The sequence below is a fragment of the Phyllobates terribilis genome, unplaced genomic scaffold (assembly GCF_046119375.1).
Source record: "Phyllobates terribilis strain yellow unplaced genomic scaffold, ASM4611937v1 Scaffold_11__3_contigs__length_659146591, whole genome shotgun sequence".
NCBI lineage: Eukaryota > Metazoa > Chordata > Amphibia > Anura > Dendrobatidae > Phyllobates > Phyllobates terribilis.
In genome coordinates, this window is record NW_027362771.1 from 255,859,796 (window position 1) to 255,884,838 (window position 25,043).

Sequence of the window (25,043 nt, forward strand, 5' to 3'; positions counted from 1 at the left end):
AGGGACTCTGCAAACATGACATGGCATCTGCTATGTATTCCAGCCAATTTTCTGTTCCAAAAGTCAAATGGTGCTCCTTCCCTTCCAAACCCTGCCATGCGCCCAAACAGTAATTTTTTACCACATATGGGGTATCGGCGTACTCAGGGGAAATTCTAACTTCCTAACAAAAAAAAAAAGTTTAAAAAATGATGCTGATGTGAAGTAGACATGTAGTAAATGGTATTTACTAACTATTGTGTGTGATATACAGTACAGACCAAAAGTTTGGACACACCTTCTCATTTAAAGATTTTTCTGTATTTTCATGACTATGAAAATTGTACATTCACACTGAAGGCATCAAAACTATGAATTAACACATGTGGAATTATATACTTAACAAAAAAGTGTGAAACAACTGAAAATATGTCTTACATTCTAGGTTCTTCAAAGTAGCCACCTTTTGCTTTGATGACTGCTTTGCACACTCTTGGTATTCTCTTGATGAGCTTCAAGAGGTAGTCACCGGAAATGGTCTTCCAACAATCTTGAAGGAGTTCCCAGAGATGCTTAGCACTTGTTGGCCCTTTTGCCTTCACTCTGCGGTCCAGCTCACCCCAAACCATCTCGATTGGGTTCAGGTCTGGTGACTGTGGAGGCTAGGTCATCTGGCGCAGCACCCCATCACTTTCCTTCTTGGTCAAATAGCCCTTACACAGCCTGGAGGTGTGTTTGGGGTCATTGTCCTGTTGAAAAATAAATGATGGTCGAACTAAACGCAAACCGGATGGAATAGCATGCCGCTGCAAGATGCTGTGGTAGCCATGCTGGTTCAGTATGCCTTCAATTTTGAATAAATCCCCAACAGTGTCACCAGCAAAGCACCCCCACACCATCACACCTCCTCCTCCATGCTTCCGTTCACCTTTTCTGCGTGGTTGGAATCAAAGATCTCAAATTTGGACTCATCAGACCAAAGCACAGATTTCCACTGGTCTAATGTCCATTCCTTGTGTTCTTTAGCCCAAACAAGTCTCTTCTGCTTGTTGCCTCTACTTATCAGTGGTTTCCTAGCAGCTATTTTACCATGAAGGCCTGCTGCACAAAGTCTCCTCTTAACAGTTGTTGTAGAGATGTGTCTGCTGCTAGAACTCAGTGTGGCATTGACCTGGTCTCTAATCTGAGCTGCTGTTAATCTGCGATTTTTGAGGCTGGTGACTCGGATAAACTTATCCTCAGAAGCAGAGGTGACTCTTGGTCTTCCTTTCCTGGGGCGGTCCTCATGTGAGCCAGTTTCTTTGTAGCGCTTGATGGTTTTTGCAACTGCACTTGGGGACACTTTCAAAGTTTGCCGAATTTTTCGGACTGACTGACCTTCATTTCTTAAAGTAATGATGGCCACTCGTTTTTCTTTACTTAGCTGCTTTTTTCTTGCCATAATACAAATTCTAACAGTCTATTCAGTAGGACTATCAGCTGTGTATCCACCAGACTTCTGCACAACACAACTGATGGTCCCAACCCCATTTATAAGGCAAGAAATCCCACTTATTAAACCTCACAGGGCACACCTGTGATGTGAAAACCATTTCCGATGACTACCTCTTGAAACTCATCAAGAGAATGCCAAGAGTGTGCAAAGCAGTCATCAAAGCAAAAGGTGGCTATTTTGAAGAACCTAGAATATAAGACATATTTTCAGTTGTTTCACACTTTTTTGTTAAGTATATAATTCCACACGTGTTAATTCATAGTTTTGATGCCTTCAGTGTGAATGTACAATTTTCAAAGTCATGAAAATACAGAAAAACCTTTAAATGAGAAGGTGTGTCCAAACTTTTGGTCTGTACTGTACCTATCTACTTTAAGGGCATAAAAATTAGAAGTTTGAAAATTGCGAAATTTTTGCCAAAATTCCAATATTTTAACAAATGCAAAAAATATGAACCTAAATTTACCACTAATATGAAGTACACTATGTCACTAAAAATAGTCTCAGAATCACTGGGACACGTTGAACCTTTCCAGAGTTGTTACCACATAAAGTGACACTGGTCAGAATTTAAAAAATTGGCCTGGTCAGGAAGGAGAAGACAGGCTCTGGTGCGAAAGGGTTAATCATGTTCAATTAAAATTCCAATTCTAATATAAATCTCACACATAATGTCATTTTTCAGACAGGTGTTATATGTACGTCATATGATTATAAGCAGTCTGATGATGAAGATGAACTGGACAACAACATGATTGAAGAGCTGGACCAACCCATAAACACTGCAGATCTTCCCATTGCTGTGGACTGGAATGCAGATCTTCCCAACAATATCCAAGTTCCCAGAATAGACCTTCATAGCTTAATCCTAGACTTTGGGGCAGTCTCATTTATTGATATTTCAGGCATGAAAGCACTGAAAGGAGTGAGTATGACTGTAGAGTTGTTCTGTTTTACTTATGGTATTATTATTAGTCTTTTATGCGTTGATCTACTAATATTATGTCTTAATAATTAAATAACATATCTCTACCAAATGCTTTCAAATTTATGTTGTTTTTTTGTCCCTCTGAATTTTAGGAAGCTGAGATCTATAACTGTTTACTAAGGTCCTCACAGTGGAGCCTTACTTTGGTTGACTTAGGTCCTACAGAGTCTGATGGACACCTGTCAGTTTCTTTCCCTGTAAAAAGAGTTTATCTAGTATGAAGGATTAAAAAGTAGTTTGTTTTACCAAGGGAGACTATCATGTACATACTCCTTTCCTGTAGCTGTCAAAGAAAGATCTATAAAAGATCTAAAATGTGAGAATTTCTGAGGCCTACCTACCTGATCCCAATGCAAAATCTTTAATAGGTTCCGCTGGTATAGTGCACCAATTATGATACTTTTTATTTATTTTTTAATAACATACATTACTATTATAACAATTAAATTGTGCACATGTTAGTGAATGGGCCAAAATATGACTGGCTAACCCACAAATTAAGGTGATGAATTAAAGAAAATCTGTAAGAAGGTTTTTGCTACCTTATCTGTGAGCAGCATAATGTAGGGAAAGAGATCTTGATTCCAATGATGTGTTACTTGGTTTACTGTGTGCAGCAGTTGTGATACATTCAGAGTTCTTAGATGTAGAATGCAGCAATACTGAGAAAGTTAACCCTGCCCACACCAGGCTCTGTATGTACATAGTCTATTGACAGTGAGCTGCTAATCACCGGAGGGGGAGGAGTCAGACCAGGAGGCACGTGCCAGCTAGTCAGGGCAATGATAATGTCGTATTGATGAAACCATCATAGTAAGTAAACAAAAACACACAGCCTGATAAGTGACACACAGTTGAAATCAGTGTTTTAATCCCTACCTCATGTTATCCTCATATTACTTAGCAAAAACCTGTAGACAGATTCCCTTAAACAAGGGATTGCCTAATTAATGTCATTATTTTACAGATTTTACAAGAATTTATGAAGGTTGATGTAGACACATATATTGTTGCTGCAGACAGTAAGTTCCTAATTTTAGTTAATATATTGTAAGGGGCGTAATGAAACAAATTTATTTTTGAAAACTGATGCAAAGAATTAAAATTTCACAGCAGCCAACGGCCTCGCCTTTGCAGTTCAGTAACAAACATGCACATGCAAATAGACAGATACACAGACACATGCAGATGTAATTTGCTCATTTAGGCCACTTCATATGATGCTATAATTGGCTGAACAAGTTTCTTAAGAACTCTTGTTGACAAACTGCCACCAATCAGCTAATGAATGAGCAAAACGGCAGGTGGTCTAAAGATCATTGTTGTCAGCAGCACATCTCCTCATGCAAACGGGAGAAGTGCCATAAAAAAAATGCATATTTTATACTGAATGATTTAATTAAAGAAGCACTCCTCCCATCAAAGTTTTAATCTTATTAATATATTGCAATCATCATATTATGTAGCATTCTGTACTTACAATTGCTCATTTTTCCTTTCTATCCAGTTAATTACTCTCTTTTCTCTGCTCCATATTAAACTCCAGTTAAAGTCTGCCAGTTGTGTGTTGTTCAACCTATTCACACTTAGTCGCTGACCGATACCATATCTCTAACGCCACTGCCTAAAACCATGGTCATCAGACGTGATCTCATATTATTGTAATAATCGTCACATTTTTTGGAGCGTGCCAAATCTTACACTTCATTTCAAATGGGCAAGGCATGAGGCAAGGGACGGGGAAGTGGACGTGATTCTGATGGTGCTTGCAGAGGCCGAGGCCATGGGTTAAGATGAAACTGTGCCTGCTGAGGGAGCACAACAAACACCCACATCATGTCAAACTACCTTCCTGTCCCAATTTCTAGGGGGCCTCAGAACACAACTATTGAAGCCAGGGCAGTGTGAAAAGGTTGTTGGTCGGATAGCAGATAATGCTATCAGTCAGTTTGCCTCCAGCACCACCCTGTCTTCCACATGGTCCACTCTCAGTAGCCGTGAGTCTGGACCACATAATTCTCACCCTGAACCTCCTTCCTTCCACCATGCCGAGTGCCTGGAGACAAGTAATCCTACACTTCGACACTCAGAAGAGCTGTTCACTTTTCCATTTATAGATTCGGGCCTCTCGCCCGGCCCGCTTCAAGCGGGGTAAGAGGAGATCCCATGTAGCGATGCCCAAATATTTGAGCAGCCACGGTCACCTGTCTCAAGAGGTGGATGATGATGATGAGACACAATTGCCAGCAAGTCAGAAGGAGGCCCAGGGTGAGTACGTAGACGACGAGGTGGTGGACGATGAAGTCACTGACCCAACCTGGCAAGGTGACATGCATAGCAAGGACAGCAGAACAGAGGGGGAGGGAGGCATAGCTCCACAACAGGTAGGAACAAGCAGTGGGGTGGCCACAGACACAAGGCGGGCAACTGTTCCCCGGAACACCAACATGAGGGAAGTTGCCAGTCCAACTGTTAGGTCTTCCAGAGTCTGGCTCTTTTTTAAAGTCTGTCCACATAACCCCAAAAAAGCCATTTGCAACATCTGCCATGTCAGCATCAGCAGGTGCAGCAAAACGACCAGCCTGACCACCACCAGCATGATCAGGCACATGACAGCAAAGCACCCGACTTGTTGGGCCAAAAGCCAGTGTCGAGGAACAGTTTCTGCTGGTGACACCATTGCTTGTTCTGCTGTTGAGCGTGCACTCCAATCCTCTGTCCATGGCGCAGGCTAAGATTCCTCCCGCCCTGCACCTGTCATTGCACACTCCCATACACCACCATCAGCAACCACGTCCACGTCCTTGTCCTAGTGCAGTGTCCAGTTGTCCCTACCCCAGTCCTTTGAACACAAGCGCAAATACGCAGCCAACCACCCACAGTCCACAGCGCTAAAGTGACACATTTCTAGAATGCTTGCACTTGAAATGTTGCCTTTTAGGCTTGTGGAGACGGAATCTTTCCGCAACGTCATGGTGGCGGCCGTCCTTCGGTACTCGGTCCTCAGCCGCCACTATTTTTCCCAATGTGCCGTCCTCGCCTTACACAAGAATGTGTCCCAGAACATTACCCATGCTCTCAACAGCGAAGTTACTGGGAAGGTCCACCTAATCATGGACACATGGACAAGTTCTTGTGGCCAGGGACAGTACATCTCACTGACGGCACACTGGGTTAATATAGTGGAAGCCAGGACCCAGTCAGACCCTGGGATGGAACACATCTTCACAACGCCAAGCATTGCAGGTCCTGGGTCAATATGGTTCGCCCCCACATTCTACAGCACTTGCACCTCCTCCTCCTCTTCAGCTTCCATCTCCGAAATGACTACATCAGTCGAAAGCTGGAAGCACTGCCTCGGGTAAGCGGCAACAGGCTGTGCTGAAGCTAATATGCTTAGGGGACAAACCACACACCGCTGCAGAGTTGTTGACAGCTGTAACAGAGCAGGCAGATCTGTGGCTGTCATTGCTGAACCTACAGGCTGGTATGGTCATGTGTGACAATAGCTGGAACCTGGTGGTGGCTCTGAAGCTAGACGAGCTTGCACATGTACCATGCCTGACTCAACCTATTGGTTCAGCGGTTTCTCAAAACCTACCCAGATCTGCCTGATCTGCTTTTGAAAGTACGCCGAGTGTGTGCCAATTTCCAAAAGTCAACTACAGCTTCCGCCGCCATCGCCGTGCTTCAGCAGCATTTGCAGCTTCCAGCTCACCTACTGGTGTGTGATGTCACCACACGTTGGAACTCAACCTTGCATATGTTGGGAAGGATTTGTGAGCAGCAGAGGGCAGTTGTTGAGTACCAGCTTCAACACGCCCTTCGATATTGAGGTTAGTCTCCGCACATATGAGCTAATGAGTGGGCATGGATGTCTGACATCTGTGCTGTCCTCCAAAACTTTAAGGACTCCACCAAGATGATGAGCGGCGATGACATCATAATTAGTGCCACCATCCCGCTTCTCTGTCTACTGAAAAACTCGCTGCTCACAATTAAAGAGGAAGCATTGCAGGTGGAGCACGATGACATGGAGCAAGGAACCATACAGGGTGATGCCACACATAATGAGGAGGAGGAAGACAAGGAGGAGCAGGAGCTGTTTGCCTGCGCTACAGATGGTACTACCCATACAACAGTCATACTGTCTGTTCAGCGTGGATGGCCTGAAGAGAGGGAGAGTGAGGAGGTGGACCAGGAGGAGGATGAGAAGGAGGAGAGCATGGACAGTCATCCTCTTGGTCAGGACAGGGAAGACTTGGCTGTTGGCAGTCTGGCACACATGGCTGACTTTATGTTCAACTGCCTTTCCCGTGACCCTCGCATTGTACACATTTTGGCCAACAGTAATTACTGGTTGGTCACACTTCTAGACCCACACTACATGGAGAACTTTTTATCTCTCCTTCCTGTGGCGGAGAGGTCTAATAAAATGTTGCAGTACCAGATGGCCCTTGTTGAGGAATTATTTAAAAAATTCCCATCTGAAAACGCTGGTGGCAGAGGTCACAGTTCGTTGGACAACCAAGGTATAAAGGTGAGGGAGACACAAATATGATGCAGCAGAGGCTGGGGAACAGTTTTATCAGACCCTTCCAGCGCACAGGCCCTGATGATCGGGGTACTCTGACAAGGAGGGAAAAGTTTTGGAAGATGCCAACCATACCAACGTCCTCTGTGATTCCTCTGTTCCTTATACTATTCGGTATCCAAGCTGGACACGTGGCATGAACTGGCTCTCTATGCCGTGGAGGTCCTGGCCTGCCCTGCCGCTAGCGTTTTGTTAGAGCAGGTTTTTAGTGCCGCCAGGGGTATTATAACTGATAGGCGATCCGCCTGTCAACTGAAAATGCTGACAGGCTGACTCTTATCAAAATGAACAAGGGCTGGATTGGACCAGACTTCTCAACACCATCGGATAATAGCAGCGGAACATAAAGTCAAATCCATTGTTTTTTTGGGGGGGGTCTATTTCCATGCACCTCTTCACACCCAGACATGGGTATACACTTCCTGATTTTGTCTATTTTCTGTTGTCCTCCTTCTGCTTTTCCTCATCCTCCACCACCATATCACCAGGGTGACTGTGATGCAACAGCCACATCATTTTTTTAAGGGTGTTTATGATGCCTGTAGGAAATTTTTTTTAGAGGACTACCTATAACATTCTGTATGTTATACAGTATGTTCATGTATACCCCCCAGGGGTAAATGTTTTTCAGCCCAGGCACTTAGTGCATGGGCATTTTACCAGTATAGGAGACCCACTTCTTAACAATGGTAACAATTTTTTTAATGAGGACCTCATCTACATCTCTTCAAAGGGGTATTGGAGTGTGTCCAATTCTTTGGCAGCCCTTGCAGTCACTGCATGGGCATTACCACTATAGGAGACCCACTCCTTAATAATGGGAACAATTTATTTAATGAGGCCCTCATCTACGTCTCTTCAAAGGGGTATTGGAGTGCATCCCAATTTTTGAAAACCCTTGCAGTCACTGCATACGCAATAACAGTATAGGAGACCCACTCCTTATTAATGGGAACAACAAAGCATAGCCAGCTGATGGCCCTCTGACAAAAGTGAGGGACGACTGTATTTCCCTCTAACAATAGTAAGGGCCGCCTGATGGCCTTGTAAAAATAGGCTTTGTGACTTTCACAGTCCCTCTTTCATAAATGAAACAGGATGTGTCTGATCATGTCTCACACACCACATGGCCAGATAAGGTAGTAAAATTTTAAAATTACATTTACCGGTGAGTGAATTTTTCACCGTTGAAAGCAATGCAAAAGTGAAAAAAAGCATCAAAAACGTTACATAGGCCAAGGTGTGGAGGAGCATTTTTGTTTTTGGTTATTTATTTTGCCTTACATACAAGTCATTACCCTGGAAAGAATGTCCCTTAACATTTTTTCTAGGAAAATCCATTTTGGCTTCGTTTTTGTATGTTTTATAGTGATTCCGTAAAAGTAGCGTAATACTCTGACAGCAGTGACCTGGGAGTCAGAGATGCTTCCAGAGGTCTTCTCCATGCTGTTCCCATATCATTTAAGCACTGTTCCCATCGATTTGGACAATTTTTAGGTCGCCTCCAGACCTCCGGTGGGGGGGGGGGAGGCGCCGGAAAAATGCTCGAGTTTCCCATAGACTTACATTGGGCTCGTTACTCGGGTTGAGCACCCGAGCATTACTATTTGCTTGCTCATCACTATTATTCACCAAAGAAATGTTTTTAGTGCACATTTCCACAATGTGCAGGATGTACAGTTTATAAGGTCCTCTTTAATACCAAAGCACTCACATTTTACACCATTGTATGGTTCCAGGTTTGTGCCAAGTGATTTTAGAAGGCCCTTTACTGTTCCAGCAGGAAATGGAGGTCTAAAAAGACACCAGTTTGATGTAGAGGAACTTGAGAAAACAGTGGGACCTGACCTCAACCCCATGTTTCATGACTGCTAGATTCAGATATAAAAATAGCTGTGATGTTAAAGTGGACCTAGTATTACGGATAACTTTTCAGAATAAGCTGTCATGTATATATATATATATTGATAGAAAAAAACAACACGGAAATGTTCAGAAAAATGATAAAAACGAAACATATCAAAACATACCATACAACGCTTGGTAATCCGTGCCCCATGATCCCCAATGAAAATCTGCATGTTCTGTGCCCATGCTGCGGAATTTTCCGCAGCAGATTTTCCTTGCGGTAAAATCCGCAGCTTGTCCATTATTTGTGAGTTTCTGCATGCGGATTTGAGGTCCCAATGCATTTGAAAAATGCAAGTCAAATCCGCATGTAAAAAAGCTGCAAAAAAGCGTCAAAAACGCGTGCAAAATCCGCAAGCGTTTTTACTGCCAAGAACATGCAGAAACGCTGCGAAATTTTCTGCATCGTGGGCACATAACCTTCTGATTTTTCAGTCTGCAGTCACAGATAAAAACAAAAAAATCATTTTTCAGCAATATGAATTTTTTTTTCAAAATTGCCAAATGATATGACATACAGGTGCATCTCACTAAATTAGAATATCATCAAAAAGTTAATATATTTCAATTCTTCAATACAAAAAGTGAAACTCATATATTATATAGAGTCATTACAAACAGAGTGATCTATTTCAAGTGTTTATTTCTGTTAATTTTGATGATTATGGCTTACAGCCAATGAAAACACAAAAGTCATTGTCTCAGTAAATTAGAATAATTAACAAAAAACACCTGCAAAGGCTTCCTAAGCATTTAAAAAGGTCCCTTAGTCTGTTTCAGTAGGCTCCACAATCATGGGGAAGTCTGCTGACTTGACAGATGTCCAGAAGGCAGTCATTAACACACTCCACAAGGAAGGTAAGCCACAAAAGGTCATTGCTAAAGAAGCTGGCTGTTCACAGAGTGCTGTATCCAAGCATATTAATGCGAAGTTGAGTGATTGGAAAAAGTGTGGTAGAAAAAGGTGCACAAGCAATCAGGATAACCACAGCCTTTAAAGGATTGTTAAGAAAAGGCCATTCAAAAATTTGGGGGAGATTCACAAGGAGTGGACTGCTGCTGGAGTCATTGCTTCAAGAGTCACCACACACAGATGTATCCAAGACATAGGCTATAAGTGTTGCATTCCTTGTGTCAAGCCACTCATGATCAATAGACAACGCCAGAAGCGTCTTACCTGGGCCAAGGAGAAAAAGACCTGGACTGATGTTCAGTGGTCCAAGGTGTTGTTTTCAGATGAAAGTAAATTTTGCATTTAATTTGGAAATCAAGGTCCCAGAGTCTGGAGGAAGAGTGGAGAGGCACACAATCCAAGCTGCTTGAGGTCTAGTGTGAAGTTTCCACAATCAGTGATGGTTTGGGGAGCCATGTCATCTGCTGGTGTACGTCCACTGTGTTTTATCAAGACTAAAGCCAGCGCAGATGTCTACCAGGAAATTTTAGAGCACTTCATGCTTCCTTCTGTCGACAAGCTTTTTGGAGATGGAAATGTCATTCTCTAGCCGGACTTGGCGCCTGTCCACACTGCCAAAAGTACCAATATCTTGTTTAAAAACAACAGTATCACTGTGCTTGATTGGCCAGCAAACTTCTCTATGGGGTATTGTCAAGAGGAAGATGAGAGACACCAGACCCAACAATGCAGACGAGCTGAAGGCTGCTATCAAAGCAACCTGGGCTTCCATAACACCTCAGCAGTGCCACAGACTGATCGCCTCCATGCCACGCCGCATTGATGCAGTAATTGATGCAAAAGGAGCCCCGACCCAGCATTGAATGCACAGAACATACATTTCAGTAGGCCAACATTTCGGATTTTAAAAACATTTTTCAAGCTGTTGTTATAAAGTATTCTAATTTACTGAGATAATGACTTTTGTGTTTTCATTGGCTGTGAGCCATAATCATCAACATTAACAGAAGTAATCACTTGAAATAGATCACTCTGTTTGTAATCACTATTTTATATATGAGTTTCACTTTTTGTATTGAAGAACTGAAATAAATTAACTTTTTCATGATATTCTAATTTAGTGAGGTGCACCTGTAGATCTGATCAAATAGTAAAATATGAGCTAACAGCAGCCATATATAATTCACTTTTAATCATAAGCACATTTTCATCCAATAGATTCTGTGGTGGAAAAGTTAAAGCAAAGTTCATTCTTTGATGACAACATTAAAACATCAATGCTTTTTCTAACCGTCCATGATGCAGTTCTTCACGTGATGGAGAAAAAAGGCATGGAACACGCATTAAAAAATGAGCTACACAAGGTAATGTCCATTATTGCTAAACCAAGTACAGTTTTTGAGCCATATACAAATGTAGATACAGAAAAAAGGAAATGTACAAGGGTGTATAAATATGTCGTCCACTCTGAAACCCACATGAGAAAGTGCCCTAAAAATGCTCAAGATGTTGAACACAGGCATTTCTATGTCAAAACAACTTGCTATTGATACGTTCAGTCTTTTCATTGTCTTTTAACTATTTCAAGATTCAAAAGACGCAAAGTGGTTAAAAGAAGTGACCTGGCCATTCTTCTGGTGTGTAGAAAGACACCACAAACTAAATAAAGAAGTCTATGGGGAGCCAAAAGAGACAGAAAGAAGATGCCTGGTGTTTTTTGTAGTGTTTTAAAAACACCACAAAACAAAGTGAGAGTTTCCTGACCGGGTTCCGTTTAAAAAACTTGACCGAATTAAAAATACGTTGCGTGCACAAACCTTAGGCTTTCTGAAAAATGTGGGGTTGTTTAGATTTCAAAAATGCTGTAATTTTCAGGCATTTTAAAGGGGCATTTCCATCTTAACAAGTTACTACCTATCAAAAGAATCCGCAATTTTTTGAGAAATTGCTAAGATGGGAATAACCTTTTTATGCCACTTTTTACATGAGTTTGTGGATGTGTTTTTCATTTTTACACTTTGTACATGCATTTTTTTCTAGTATTTTTCTGTAAGGCTACAGTATGTGTACACAACATCTTTTTCTGCCTTGGACCCGCCTGAAAAGACGCTACAAAAAATGAATATAATGCACAGCAATGTAAATGCTGGACATATGCTCAGTCTTTTGTTACTTCTTTTATCAGCTTTAGGGTTCAGAAACCGTGAACTGGTTAAAAGAAGTATCATGTTCAATTCCTCGGGCAGCTTCCGCTAGGTATCTGATTACTTGATATAGATTAAATTACAGACCAGATGCTGGTGGCAAAAATTACTGCAAAATCGCGAGCAAAGCCACTTCTGGCAAAAGGCAATGTCTTTTTCTTGAAGTGCACTTACCCTAACTCTGTTGAAAAAAAAAAAAAACACCACTGACCCCAAAAAATTAATGAATTGCATCACATGTAGACATCTCAGCATTTGACTATAGACTTTACAGTAACATCTATCAAGAGAAGAGGGAATCGCCAAAATATTGCCACTTTTGGCGCTTCCACACCTGTCCCTTACAGCTTTGCCAATATGAGCAAAGCATGGGGGATGGGGCATGGCTAATTCATGAAAAGTTACGCCACTTTAGTTGCATAACACATGGCACATGGAATTTGTAAACTGCATGTTCACTCAGGCTCCTTTCACATTGCGTTTTTGTCCACATTCAGTGATTTTGTCTGGCTTGCCTCCGAACCCCCTGCAAAAGGGGATTCAGGTGTATGCGCTGACAGAGCCATAGACTATAATGGTGCCAACAGAGTCAACGTGTGCTCTGATGTGCATCATTTTCAGGTGAATATGCCCCGATGCAAGCCCCGACGGGACCACTGAATGTGGGCAAGAACGCAGTGTGAAAGCACCCTAAGGCTGGATTGCACAACGCCAGTCTTAATGAATCGGGCCCTTATACTCACCTTGTGTCCCTCAACTGTTTCGGTGTCACAGCTCCCTGCTCGGTCCTCCACTAGCTTACTCTCTCCCCATGGCTCTGGTCTTCTCTGCCTTCTTCAGTGCCTCTGATGCTGACTTGCCCTCAAGCTATGTCATAATGTCACAGGGCAACAGGTGAGGGTAGGTTGAATACAATGTATTTTTATTTTCTAGCTGCATTCTGACCCTAAAAAATGAATTAAAAAAGTAAAAGAATAGACTTATGGCCAATTAGAATTTTTGCAAAATTCAAAGCAAATTTACTTGAATCCATTTCTCATCTCTACAACTAACTGAATAAAAAAACTGCTTTAAAAACCCTCAAGAAAAGCAGTTAAACGCTGTGTGTGAATTTAGCCTAAAGAAAACACAGATCCTTACCCACTGTTGTGAAACTGCTGCAAAAACTGCATGTGCGATTCCAGCCTATTAGTGCTGGGAGTGATCAAAATGGGGTTATAAATAGTTAAAACACATTATGCTTGGAAGTAGAACATGTCAAATTTTAGCGGAGTAACACTTCCTAGACATCAGTCATGTGGAAAAAGTGTAATTTACCCATCAGTGAACAGTGAAATCTGTGAAACATAGTCCGTGTACAGACTATGATATATGGACTTGTCCAATCACGAAAAACAGAGGGAGCAACAGATCTAAATAATTTATATAGCAAATTTTATTAGAAAAATATATTAAAAGTATATTAAAGTATACATGAAAATAGGACTTGGCACAGCACAAAGGCAACGGAGACCAGTGAGCAAGTGAGCTTCCTATTCACGGCCACCCACCATGTCTACAGGTAATGGATTCCTTAACTATGCCTATTGATGTATCCATATAACTACACTGTTTATACTCTTATTATCCATATTTACATACTTACTTGATTGGATCTATTATGGTGATCATAGGGCAGATTATAGAACTGACACTATCATTTACTGTTTTCATATCTGAGACTTAGGGGTGAAGTTACATCGCTGTATAGGTTTGCTCACTGGTCTCCGGTTGCCTTTGTGCTGTGCCATGTCCTATTTTCATGTATACTTTAATATTTGTATAACTACTTTTAATATATTTTTCTAATAAAATTTTCTATATAAATTATTTAGATCTGTTGCTCCCTCTATTTTTCGTGACTGGACATGGTCAGGTGGGAGGGGATCTTTCTTATCAGTTGAGGTTGTTGTTGGTTATATGATATATAGACTGACTGCAGGTCTCCCCACCTGAACTCCACAGCTTTATAGGCTTATATGAGGCTGTTGAATTCAGTGATGTCCATGCCTTGATAAGTTTCCATGAAAAGTTTTTAATCGCTTTTTTTTCCCAATGATTTTGCTACAGGACACAAACAATATTTCCTTCATCAACAGTGCTGCTAAAGAACCGATGTATTGTGACATCATGGTAAGTCTGATCCTTTACAGCTCAAAGCGGCTGTTCACATTAGGTAATCTACCTGATAGACCGCAGTAGCATTGCTTTTCCTATTAGAGCAAGGCCAGGGTTTAAGTTAAATAATTACACTTGAAGACTAGAAATTCAGATTTATATTTTATATATAATAATAATGTTTTCACTATATGTTTATAAAAGTTGAATGCTGTTTATACATTGAACTCAATAGAAGCAAACTTACCTATTGACAGATATTTTTAACATTTAGAATAACACTCAACTTTTACAGAACAGAAAGATGGACAATCCATGTTGCATTGCAAATTTTGATCACGCCCCTACCCACACCCATTTACAATTTCTTACTACCCTTTTGGGAGGAGATGTCAGAGGGGTTGGTGATTATTGCATTTTTGCTGCATTTTTATGCCTTTTCTCCATATCAGATGAGATTTTGGTGCAGATTTGAAGCAGTGTTTTTAATGTGTTTATTATAATATAGAAAAGCTTTGATTCTGCACTTAAAAAAGTAACTACAGCTTTTAAAATACATTTTTATTTTAGGCTCCACATAGAAGCCTCTAGAGAAAAAAAGCACCAAAACCTCACTGTTCAGCAGCGTCTTTAGATCCCCAGTGAGCGCAGTTCTCTTTAGATGCCCAGTGAGCGCAGTTCTCATGAAATCACAGCCACTTGGCTTGGACAGTTAAACACAACAGAATTTCTGTGCAAAAAAAAAAAGCTGAAAAAAAACATCATTTACGTTACAAGCAAAGTGGATGTAATTTCATGAAAATTCCTCCCTCAGTACGTCTAAAGACACTGTTGAACTGTGCGGTTTTGGTGTTTTTTTTTTCTCCATAGGGTTCTATGTGGAACCTGAAAAAACAATGCATGTAAAAAAAAAAAAATGTAGTTTGCATTTTAAAATGTAGAATCTAAGCTTTTCTGTACTATTAAAAAAGTATTAGCAATGTGGCTTCACATCTGCACCAAAAACGCATCAAACAAGTGGGAAAACGCATAAAAGAAGCGCAGCATATAAGCAATAATTAGGCTGTGTGCCCATGTAGCGTTTTACAAGCGTTTTTGATGCGGAATTTCCGCTGCGGAAACGCTTGTAAAACGCTTGGTAACCCGCACCCCATGATCCCCAATGGGTTTCCGCAACTTCTATGCACATGCTGCGGATTTTTCCGCAGCGTTTATGCTGCGTTCAAAAATCCGCAGCATGTCATTTAATTTTGCGTTTCCGCAAGCGGAATTGCCTTTGTCCAATGCATAAAAAACGCAAGGCAATTCCGCATGTGGAAAACGCGTGATAAACGCGCGAAAAATGCGCGATAAACGCGTGCGGAATTCCGCATGCGTTTTTCCGGGAGAGGACTTGCATTTATGCAGCAGAAATTTTCTGCTTCATAATGCAACGTGGGCACATAGCCTAAGACAAGATTTTATTGCACTGTGTGGTGCGGACGCTTGAAGAAAACGTGCAGAAAAATAGCAGTACAAAAAACTCAGCATTTACACTACATGTGAACAAGAACTCAAGTTCCATTTTTATTACTTTTTGTATGCGTTTAATGGAGAAAAAAATTGTCAATCCCGCCATTTTTTATGCAATTTATCGATCACGATAAATAATCTGACTGCTGTTTTGTGTGAGTTGTTACGATTTCAGGGACACCAAATATGTTTGTGTTATTTGCTGATTTGTAATGTTTATTATTTAAAAAAAAAACACAGTAAAAATGACATTATTGTAATTTTTTTTATTATATTTTAGTAATTTTATATGAAGAAAAAAATCTGACTTTTCCTTTACCTCTAGAATACAGGGACATGGAAATACACTGATGTATACAATGTATCTCTATGTACCAGTATAATCTGCTTGTGGGTTCAGAGTCTGCAATGCAGCTTCAAGTATAGAAAACTCTCCTTTGATAAGCAACTAGCAAGCAAAAGTAGATGCATAAAATGTACAAAAAAGGAATCAAAAAGATAAGTATATATTATGCCGGAAAAAAACACATAGAAGGTATATAGATAGTTCAGAACAGAAATTGATGGGAGCCTACAAAGAATTTGTGCACAAGAACTATAGATATCGTAAAAAGGTAACGTTTTATTGAAAAAATAAAGAATACATAAAAATGGTTAAAAAACGAGGAACACGCAGGTGACACCACATCACAAAAAAATAAAGTAGGAGGTAAGTCAAAGACTCACTTAATAAACGTAATTCCAAGAAAAGGCCATGAAAGTGAGAGACAAGATTAAGTATATTATATGCACATTAAACATGATACAGTTAGGCTGAAACAGTCTATAAATAAAATGTGAAACTATGTCTTATCAAAACAAGAATAGTGTATTGACAAGATATAAATATGCAATAAATTGTATAATACTAAAGAAAACCTGCTACTTTCAATATGCTATACAGCAGACAAAGTCCCTACAGCCAAGTAAATAAATGACAAGTGCAGAAATTACATGAAAGTCAAAGTAACAGAGTAGACATTACCTCCTGCGGGATGTGATGCCAAAGTGTACTTAGTGAATGATAGGGTATTTTTAAATCAAGTATATTAGAAAATAGTTTACATTATGGCATTAAATAGGGATTTAGGATGAAAATTAATTTCTATTTTGGACCACCCCTTTAATCTCTCTCCTGAAATCCTGGAATGTAACTTCTACAGGAACAAGCTGTGCAATATAAAATATAAAATCTCTCATTGCAGGAGAATGACTGCAGATAGAAAAAGCAAGTCAATTGCAAACTTGCTTATTTTCATGCTAACTAATTAAAGCAATTTAAGAAGAACTTGAGAACAGCCATTTAAGTTACATTTACTTTAGGCTGTGTGCCCACTATGCGTTTTGTAAGCGTTTCTGCAGTGGCCCGCCACAGAAACGCTTAAAAAACGCTTGTTAGTAGGTCTGCCATGTTCCCCAATGATAATCCGCATGTGCTGTGCACATGCTGCGGAAATTTGTGCTGCGGATTATCATTGCGGAAAAATCCGCAGAACGACCAATTATTTTGCGGAATCGCGACGTTTTCGCCGCCATTGACTTGCATTGAATCGCTTAATATCCGCAAGACTACATGTGCACATACGGATATCAAGCGATTCAATGTGCGGATGATACCAGAAGAGGAGACTCTCATCCAGATCCGGGTACCATAGTGCCTGTAAAAAAAAAAAAGAATTTAAAATAAAAATATACATTATACTCACCTTCTGATGGCCCCTGGACTCCTTAATGATGCATCCTGGCTCCCTGGCAGCTCGCGATGGTCTAAAAGAACCTTCCATGATGTCATTTAGTCATGTGACGGGTCACGCGACCGTGACGTCGGTGGCAGGTCCTTTTACACAACCGCGAGACACCGGGGAGGCTGGATGCATCGGATAAGGAGACCGGGGGCCATCAGAAGGTGAGTATAATGGTTTTTTTTTATTTTTTATCATTTTATTCTTTTTTTTAACTAACTTGGTCACACTATATAAAATCCATGCAACCAGTGTGACCAAGTTGTCAAGCACTTTCCAAGTGATGCTAAAATCGCTTGAAGAGTGCTTGATAACCCGCATGTGGAAATGCATGCAAAAACGCGTGACAAACGCTTCTTCCTGGCAGGAAAAACGCATGTACAATCCGCACGTACAATCCGCATGCGTTTTTTCTGCCAGGGAGATGCAGAAATGCTCAGAAAAAAGAGCATTTCTGAATCGTGGGCACATAGCCTTAGTGTGAATTTCCTTCGTTTTTCATCATTTCAGTCTTAGTCTCCACCAGAGGGCAATGGAACTTTACCTTACCATATACAGTTCAATGTTCAATGTATATCGATGTACAGGGAGCTAAGAAGTTCTATAACGATGGCAGCAAGCAGGCAGCATATTATGGTTTCAATTTGTGCAGCAGATTTGGTGCTCTTAACACTATAATGCTATATTACACAATAAATTCAACATAATCTTGTACTTATTTAGAGAAAAAAAAAGAACAAAATAATATTCTAGTGACGACACTTTAAAACCCTTTCGCAACCCTGGGATTTTCTGGTTTTGCATTTTCGTTTTTTGCTCCCCTTGTTCCCAGAGCCATAGCGTTTTTATTTTTTGGTCAAAATGGCCGTGTGAGGGCTTATTTTTTGCGGGATGAGTTGTACTTTTCAACGCCATTACTAGTTTTACCATATCATGTACGGGAAAACTGTAAAAAAATTCCAAGTGCGGTGAAATTGCAAAAAAAGTGCAATACCACAGATGTTTTTTGTTTTTTTACCACGTTCACTGAATGCTAAAAATGACCTGCCATTATTATTCTCCAGGTCATTACGAGTTCGTAGACATCAAACATGTATATGTTCTTTTTTATAAAAGTGGTGAAAAAAATTCCAAAGTTTGCTAAAAAAAAAACATTTTTCGGGATCTGGGGCTGGGTTAGGGCTTATTTTTTGCGTGCCAAGCTGAAGTTTTCATTGATACCATTTTGGGGTAGATCCAATGTTTTGATCGCCCGTTATTGCATTTTATTGCAACCAAAAAAACGTAATTCTGGCGTTTAGAATTTTTTTCTCATTACGCCGTTTACCGATCGGAGTAATTCTTTTTTATATTGATAGATCCGGCGATTCTGAACGCGGCAATACCAAATATGTGTATGTGGGGTTTTTTTTATTATTTTATTTTGAATGGGGCGAAAGGGGGGTGATTTAAACTTTTATATTTTTTTAATTTTTTAATATTTTTAAAAACATTTTTTTTTCATTTTTTGCTTGCTTCTATAGTCTCCATAGGAGACTAGAAGTAGCACTTGTCTGATCGCCTCTGCTACATAGAGATGATCAGCAGATCACCTCTATGCAGCAGAAATGGTCCTGTGCTATGAGCGCCAACCACTAGGTGGCGCTCATAGCGACCAGCTCATGACAACCACTGGAGTCTGCTACAGACTCATGACAACCACTGGAGTCTGCTACAGACCCAGGGTTGTTATGCCAACCCATCGGTAACCCGCGATCATGTGACGGGGTCGCCGATGAGCGGGGTAAGTGACGCGCATCCAGTTTGCGCAAGTTAAATGCCGCTGTCAGAGATTGACAGCGGCATTTAATATGTTAACAGCCGCGGGTGGATCGCGATTCCACCCACGGCTGTTGCGGGCACATGTCAGCTGTAATAATCAGCTGACATGTGCCCGGTTCAGTGCGGGCTCAGCGCCGGAGCCCTCACTGAACCGGGGGTTACAGCCTTGTGCGTACAATTACGGCACAGGCTGTAAAGGGGCTAAAGGAAACTTGACAGCTGATACATGCTGCACAATCCACAGGCAACGTGTATCAGATATTGGCTGTATGATTTCAGCTGCGGCATTTCAGAGAAAAATATACTTTTAAAAGCTGAAAAGCCACCGGGGACCGAGTCGCAATGGAGACTAGTCAAACTGGCGGGTCCCCGGCTTCTCCCTGTCCTTTCCCATTAATGCAGGGGTGAGGAATTTTTTTTTCTGCCAAGGGCCATTTGGATATTTATACCATCATTTGGGGGCTGTACAAATTGCGCACTGTTTCTGCCCACAAAATAAGTCCTGATGCTGGCACTGGTGTCCGGACATAATATTTCATTGCATGCGCCTCAGCATTCAGTAGTGAATGCTGCGTGCGTTTGCTCATAGAGCAAGAAAAAATTAATGGGCCGACGGCCATCAAAATACAGCTGCCGGCCAAAGCACTGTGGTCCCGGCAAATCAACCTGGGGTCCAGATAAAAGTTCCCCACCCCTGGGTTACAGGATAGATCTCTCACTGCAAGTCTGTATAGAGAGAGACCTGTCACTCTAGGGCAGCAGGTGGCAAGAAGCCACTAGTGACCTGCCTGTCTGACCTGTCTCATTTGCGGTTTGGTTCACCGGCGGCTTTAAAGTATGCTTTTCTCTGAAACAGTGCAGCGCTTCAGAGCCAAACAGTCATGGCTGAGATCATACAGCCAGTGTCGGATATGTGCTGCCTGTGGATTGGGCAGCGTGCATCAGCTGTCAGGTTCACTTTTAAGGTTTCATCTTGAACTGATCTGACTTACCGTGTGTTTTATTGTCCACTTAGCTCATTCAGTTATGTCTTAAAAGGAACCTGTCATGTTGAAAATGGTGTCTGATCTGTAGGCAGGATGTTATATAGCAGAAGGAGCTGATCAGATTGACATTAATTTTTGTGGGAAATTTTTAAGTTAACCTTGAATTTTATTCGTTAAATTCCCTGGTGTTTGTATGCATACTGCATGTGTCCAGTGGGCGGTCCTATTCAGTGATTGACAGTTTTCCCTATCTGACTGCATGCCGAGATAGATGTCAATCACTGCGTAGGACCACCCACTGGACTCATACATAAAAACACAAGGGAGTTCAATGAATAAAATAAATGTTACACAGTATCTTTTCCAACAAACCTACATATCCTTCTGATCAGCTTCTCCTCTATACCATGCTGTCCACAGATCGGATTGCATTATACAACATGTTCCCTTTAATATCTGTGCAGTTTTCACAGGTGGTGCAAATGAATAAAAATGTAATTGTCACAAAGTTATTTCCATTTTAAGTTACATCTAAAATATAAAACAGTGAGATAAGTCTAAAAGTCTATATGAAAATAGAAAAGAACTACTGGAATCAGGATCCTCCAGAAATTCCAATCTACATATACTGAATAATTGGAATAAATTCTCCCACTGAACCAGTGATCAGAACTTTCTTTCCTTGCCTAGACCAGTTCAGTGATGATTAACTACTGTACATGTGCATTTAGGTCATCAGTAAAATACACCTTCCATTGCCAAATATAGATTAGAGGAGTGTTAGCGAACAACCCATCTTTACCTAGCAATGGCTTCTATTGCTTTCACGGCTTTATCCAATTTACCAATGTTGTTTGTTTTTGTTATAGGTGGGAAGTGAAACAAAATTTTAGGTATCATATCTGTCAATGGAAGACTCCGCTTTGGCTCATGTATGCTGTTAATATATTCGGCAGACGAAATGGACAGGGAACAGTATTTATTAAAGAAAAATCATTGACAGATTGGAATGAAAATATTAACCATTAATCATAAAGTTATAATAGTTTGTACATTTTTTTTTTTCAAACACTGCAGTACTGTTGCTTCTAATTTATTCTCTCCAGTTGTATGTATTCATATAGCATTTATAATATATTTTTTAGTATGTAGTCACTGCCATATCTGGGTTCCCAACGCCCACTTCCTATTAAACTGTGTAGGAACAGTGCCGAATCTCACAATAGGAGAAGGAGCACTGATAATTTATTAATTACTTACACTGTGTTGCATTTTGGCGCTAAGCTCAAGGTTGAGGTACAGTTATGATTTAAAATGTATAATGTAAGTTATTATATGTGGGTGATGGTTATGCACTGTTTTTTCAGCGCTATGGGCTATGATCAATTACTGCAGCTTAGGCCTGGTTTCAATTTATCAGTTGTGTCCAGTCAGTTGTGTTATTTGCCTGCGCCAGACACTACTGATGCCAAAGTACGGCACTGTACAATGCGCCACATCGATGTCCATAGTTGCTTACAACTGCATTAGTACAAAATGCAAAAGAACTAAAGTTTTGTCATAAAGCAGGTCTAAAATATATAACAATTTTATATAGAATTTATTGTTTATATTAATGTCACTTAATTCTAGTCATAACCATAAGTCAGGGTTATTGCTATAAATGTAATAAATGTTTCACAATGATTAATGTATCAGTTGATGGTTTTATATAAATAAATATTCAAAATATTTTTACCATTTCTCTTTTTTTGGAAATGCAAATGATAAGAAACCCAATTGAACATTGCGATGACTGAACCACATAAAGATTTCCATTGATATAGGGCCTCTACATGGATACTGGCAACTCTTAAGACTGCTTCTTTCTTTGCACTATCCACACCACTTAGCTATTCCCACAGAACACTTTGATGTTCATCCTTACACCCCTATGCAGGGATCTGGTCCTCACTGCAACGGCCCCTGTCAAAGGAGTAGATAATGTGATGGATGGTGAGGCAAGTTGGCAGCAGGATAGTCAACAAGCTGGGTCAAAACCTTCTGGATGGTACCAAGGACAAAATGACCAGGCAGGACAAAGTAAGGGGCAAAGTCAGAGTCAAACCTAAAGTGATATTTGTTTTGTTTTATCCTTTTATTGTATGTAATTGTACATGCTGTATTGTTTTGTCCCCTTTGTAAAATCTTTTGTATATTTTTTTATAAACACTGCCTATTATACTGGATTAAATATAAAATTTAATAGTTCTGTTCCTTTTGTTCTGTAACCCGCACCGCAAAGCCATACACTGTCAGAAATCAGGCGTCCGGTCAGCCTGTATAAAACAGGACTGGTACAGCAGTGAGTAGTCTAGGGTTATCATGGAGTTAGCTGTGACCGTAGGGGGGTATATACACATATTCCATGCGTGGAAATCTCAGGTATATATACCATACACTCACTGTTAGTTTCCCAATAACCGGTCTTTTAGTGGAAACAGCCTGCGGCTTCCTCCGTTAATCGTCGGCCAATCGCGTAATTGTCCGAATGATAGAGGGCAGCAGAGAGCTGTTTGCTCTAGAGATAACAGTGAGTGGGTTCAGTGACGACCCCCCTGGCTGTGATTATCTTGACACAATTACAAACAGTACTTTTCTGTAGTGCTGTTGGCCGCACATACAGGTTTGTAATTGTTGATATTGGGGCCTACGGAAGAACTGGAGATTCAAGAATCTTCAATTCTTCTATAATTATTTGGCGGCTTCATACTAATAATGTTTGGGTGTCCCATCCTCACGGTTTCTACATAGTTCCAGGTCTAAACCATCTTCACCGCATATTTAACTATCGCCTATCACGTGCACAGCAAATGGTGGAGTGTGCTTTTGTCATGGAGAAATGGAGGGTACTGATATCTGCCCTCCAATTAAGTGAACAGAATGTCAATTGTTTAATAAAGGCATGTTTTATCCTCCACAACTTCACCCAGATCCATAAATGTCCTGAAGATGTGGATGAAGATGGAGACCATGGACCAAATCCACATGTACCAGTCCCACATGTTGCCGCTACACGCTGACAGCCTTCGATAATTAAAGTTTGGGAGATGTTTACTACTTATTTTCTCACACCAAAGGGAGCAACTCTTTGGCGCAAGACTCCTTTGTTGCTTTGCCTTAAGTTTTTATTGTTATTTTCCCTTATAAACATGCTAACATTTTGTAGCAGAGCTAGCTAGGACAGGGTTAAGTCCTAGCCCTGATTCAGGATTTGATTAGATGCGCTTGCCTAGGTTTTTACTAGAATCAGAGCCTGTGTTCACGACGTGTGTCAGTCTGCTAGATGAAGCAGAGTCGCGTGTGCTGCTGGTGAGGGACCAGCCAAAAGGTAAGCTATAGATGGTAAAGAGACATGCCAGGGTCTCTCTCTGAATGGAGACTGCATGGGTCAGCTAGGAAAGCTGAGCAGTCTGTGTATTGTCTGTCCAGGGTTATACTGGTTTTAAATGTTTAATTAAATTTATGTTTTAAGGAATCTTTAAAAGCTGTATTTTCATATTTCTATTCTGAAAGATAGGACCTACATTGAGAAGGTTACTGGGATGAATTGGTTTAGTGTATGTGCACATAAAGTATTTTTATTATATGATGTTTTTAATGATAATCGAGTTAGATGTTAAGCAATATGTTTTTTACGGACATAATAGCGTTTGAAAAATGGCATTATTCCTTATTGCCACTTGCACCTCTCGTGTGCTGTCATCAAAACTGGGGTACATCTGACAGCAGATGTGAGTCCAGGATGCATCCCTGTGTGTGCGGTCCACATTGCTGGGGTCACGAGTGTCCCATAGTTCAGGCCTCTTTTGGACCAGCACAATTTTCATCTCGATATTTTTGTGTCTTGCTATGTTTCTGATCTACATGAAGACGTGTTTTTTTAACTTTTTATAGGTTGCCAGGATGTTCCTGGCTTACAACTTCATGTTCTTGGCTGATGCAATTTCCTGGCTCTTTGAAGATTGTGCATATAAATCATACAGTATATGGATGGTCCGTGTGGCATCCGATTTTTTCTCGCACCTATAGACTTGCATTGGCGAGGCTCGTCCGATTTATGCGTGCCCGTGCAGCATCCTGCGATTTTTTTTCTCATGCCGAAAATATGCAGATCTGCACTACCTCATTGAATGACATTAGCAATAACTTATTTTTGTCGGATTGCACTCATCCGATTTATACGCTCGTGCGGACTGCCCTGTCCCTGAAGACAGCCTCAAATTATAAGACTAGAGTTTTTAATAATGTAATGTAACTAATGTATAGTGTTGTAGGTACTGATGCTGCTGTGTAAATACTGTAAAGGTAATGCCTAATGTAAGTAACATGCACTTAGCTCAGGTGTAGGCAGAGTATAGGGTAAGGACAGGATAAAATATAGGTGAATGCTTAGTTCAGTAGATATTGACTGTAGATACATTAGGGCAAGATACAGTTAAATGTTTTGGACTAGCCCAGATTGGGAGGGAGTTAGAGCAAGTAATACTGTATATGCACAAGCTCAAGGGGGTCAATATGGTATAATGACACCCTATCTAAAAATAGGCTTGCATTATAAGTAGAGTCCAACCAACAAGGGTAAATACATCTAATGAAAGGCATGAAGTATAAGGCTCAAGGGTAAAACCTATATGACCCTACGCATTACGCCACTGCTGTGGCT

The 25,043-nt window shown here is 40.7% G+C and overlaps 1 protein-coding gene across 1 annotated transcript in view; it reads left to right on the forward strand.

Moving 5' to 3' along the window:
- LOC141165998 (chloride anion exchanger-like) overlaps positions 1-22,557 on the forward strand; it is a 129,465-nt gene extending 106,908 nt beyond the window's left edge. Inside the window, exons 18-22 of the mRNA XM_073652181.1 lie at positions 2,160-2,399; positions 3,430-3,484; positions 11,096-11,241; positions 14,191-14,253; positions 21,208-22,557. Of these exons, the coding sequence (XP_073508282.1) occupies positions 2,160-2,399; positions 3,430-3,484; positions 11,096-11,241; positions 14,191-14,253; positions 21,208-21,231 (528 nt within the window). The 3' untranslated portion in view covers positions 21,232-22,557. The remainder of the gene's footprint in view (positions 1-2,159; positions 2,400-3,429; positions 3,485-11,095; positions 11,242-14,190; positions 14,254-21,207) is intronic.
- Positions 22,558-25,043: the final 2,486 nt, after the last annotated feature.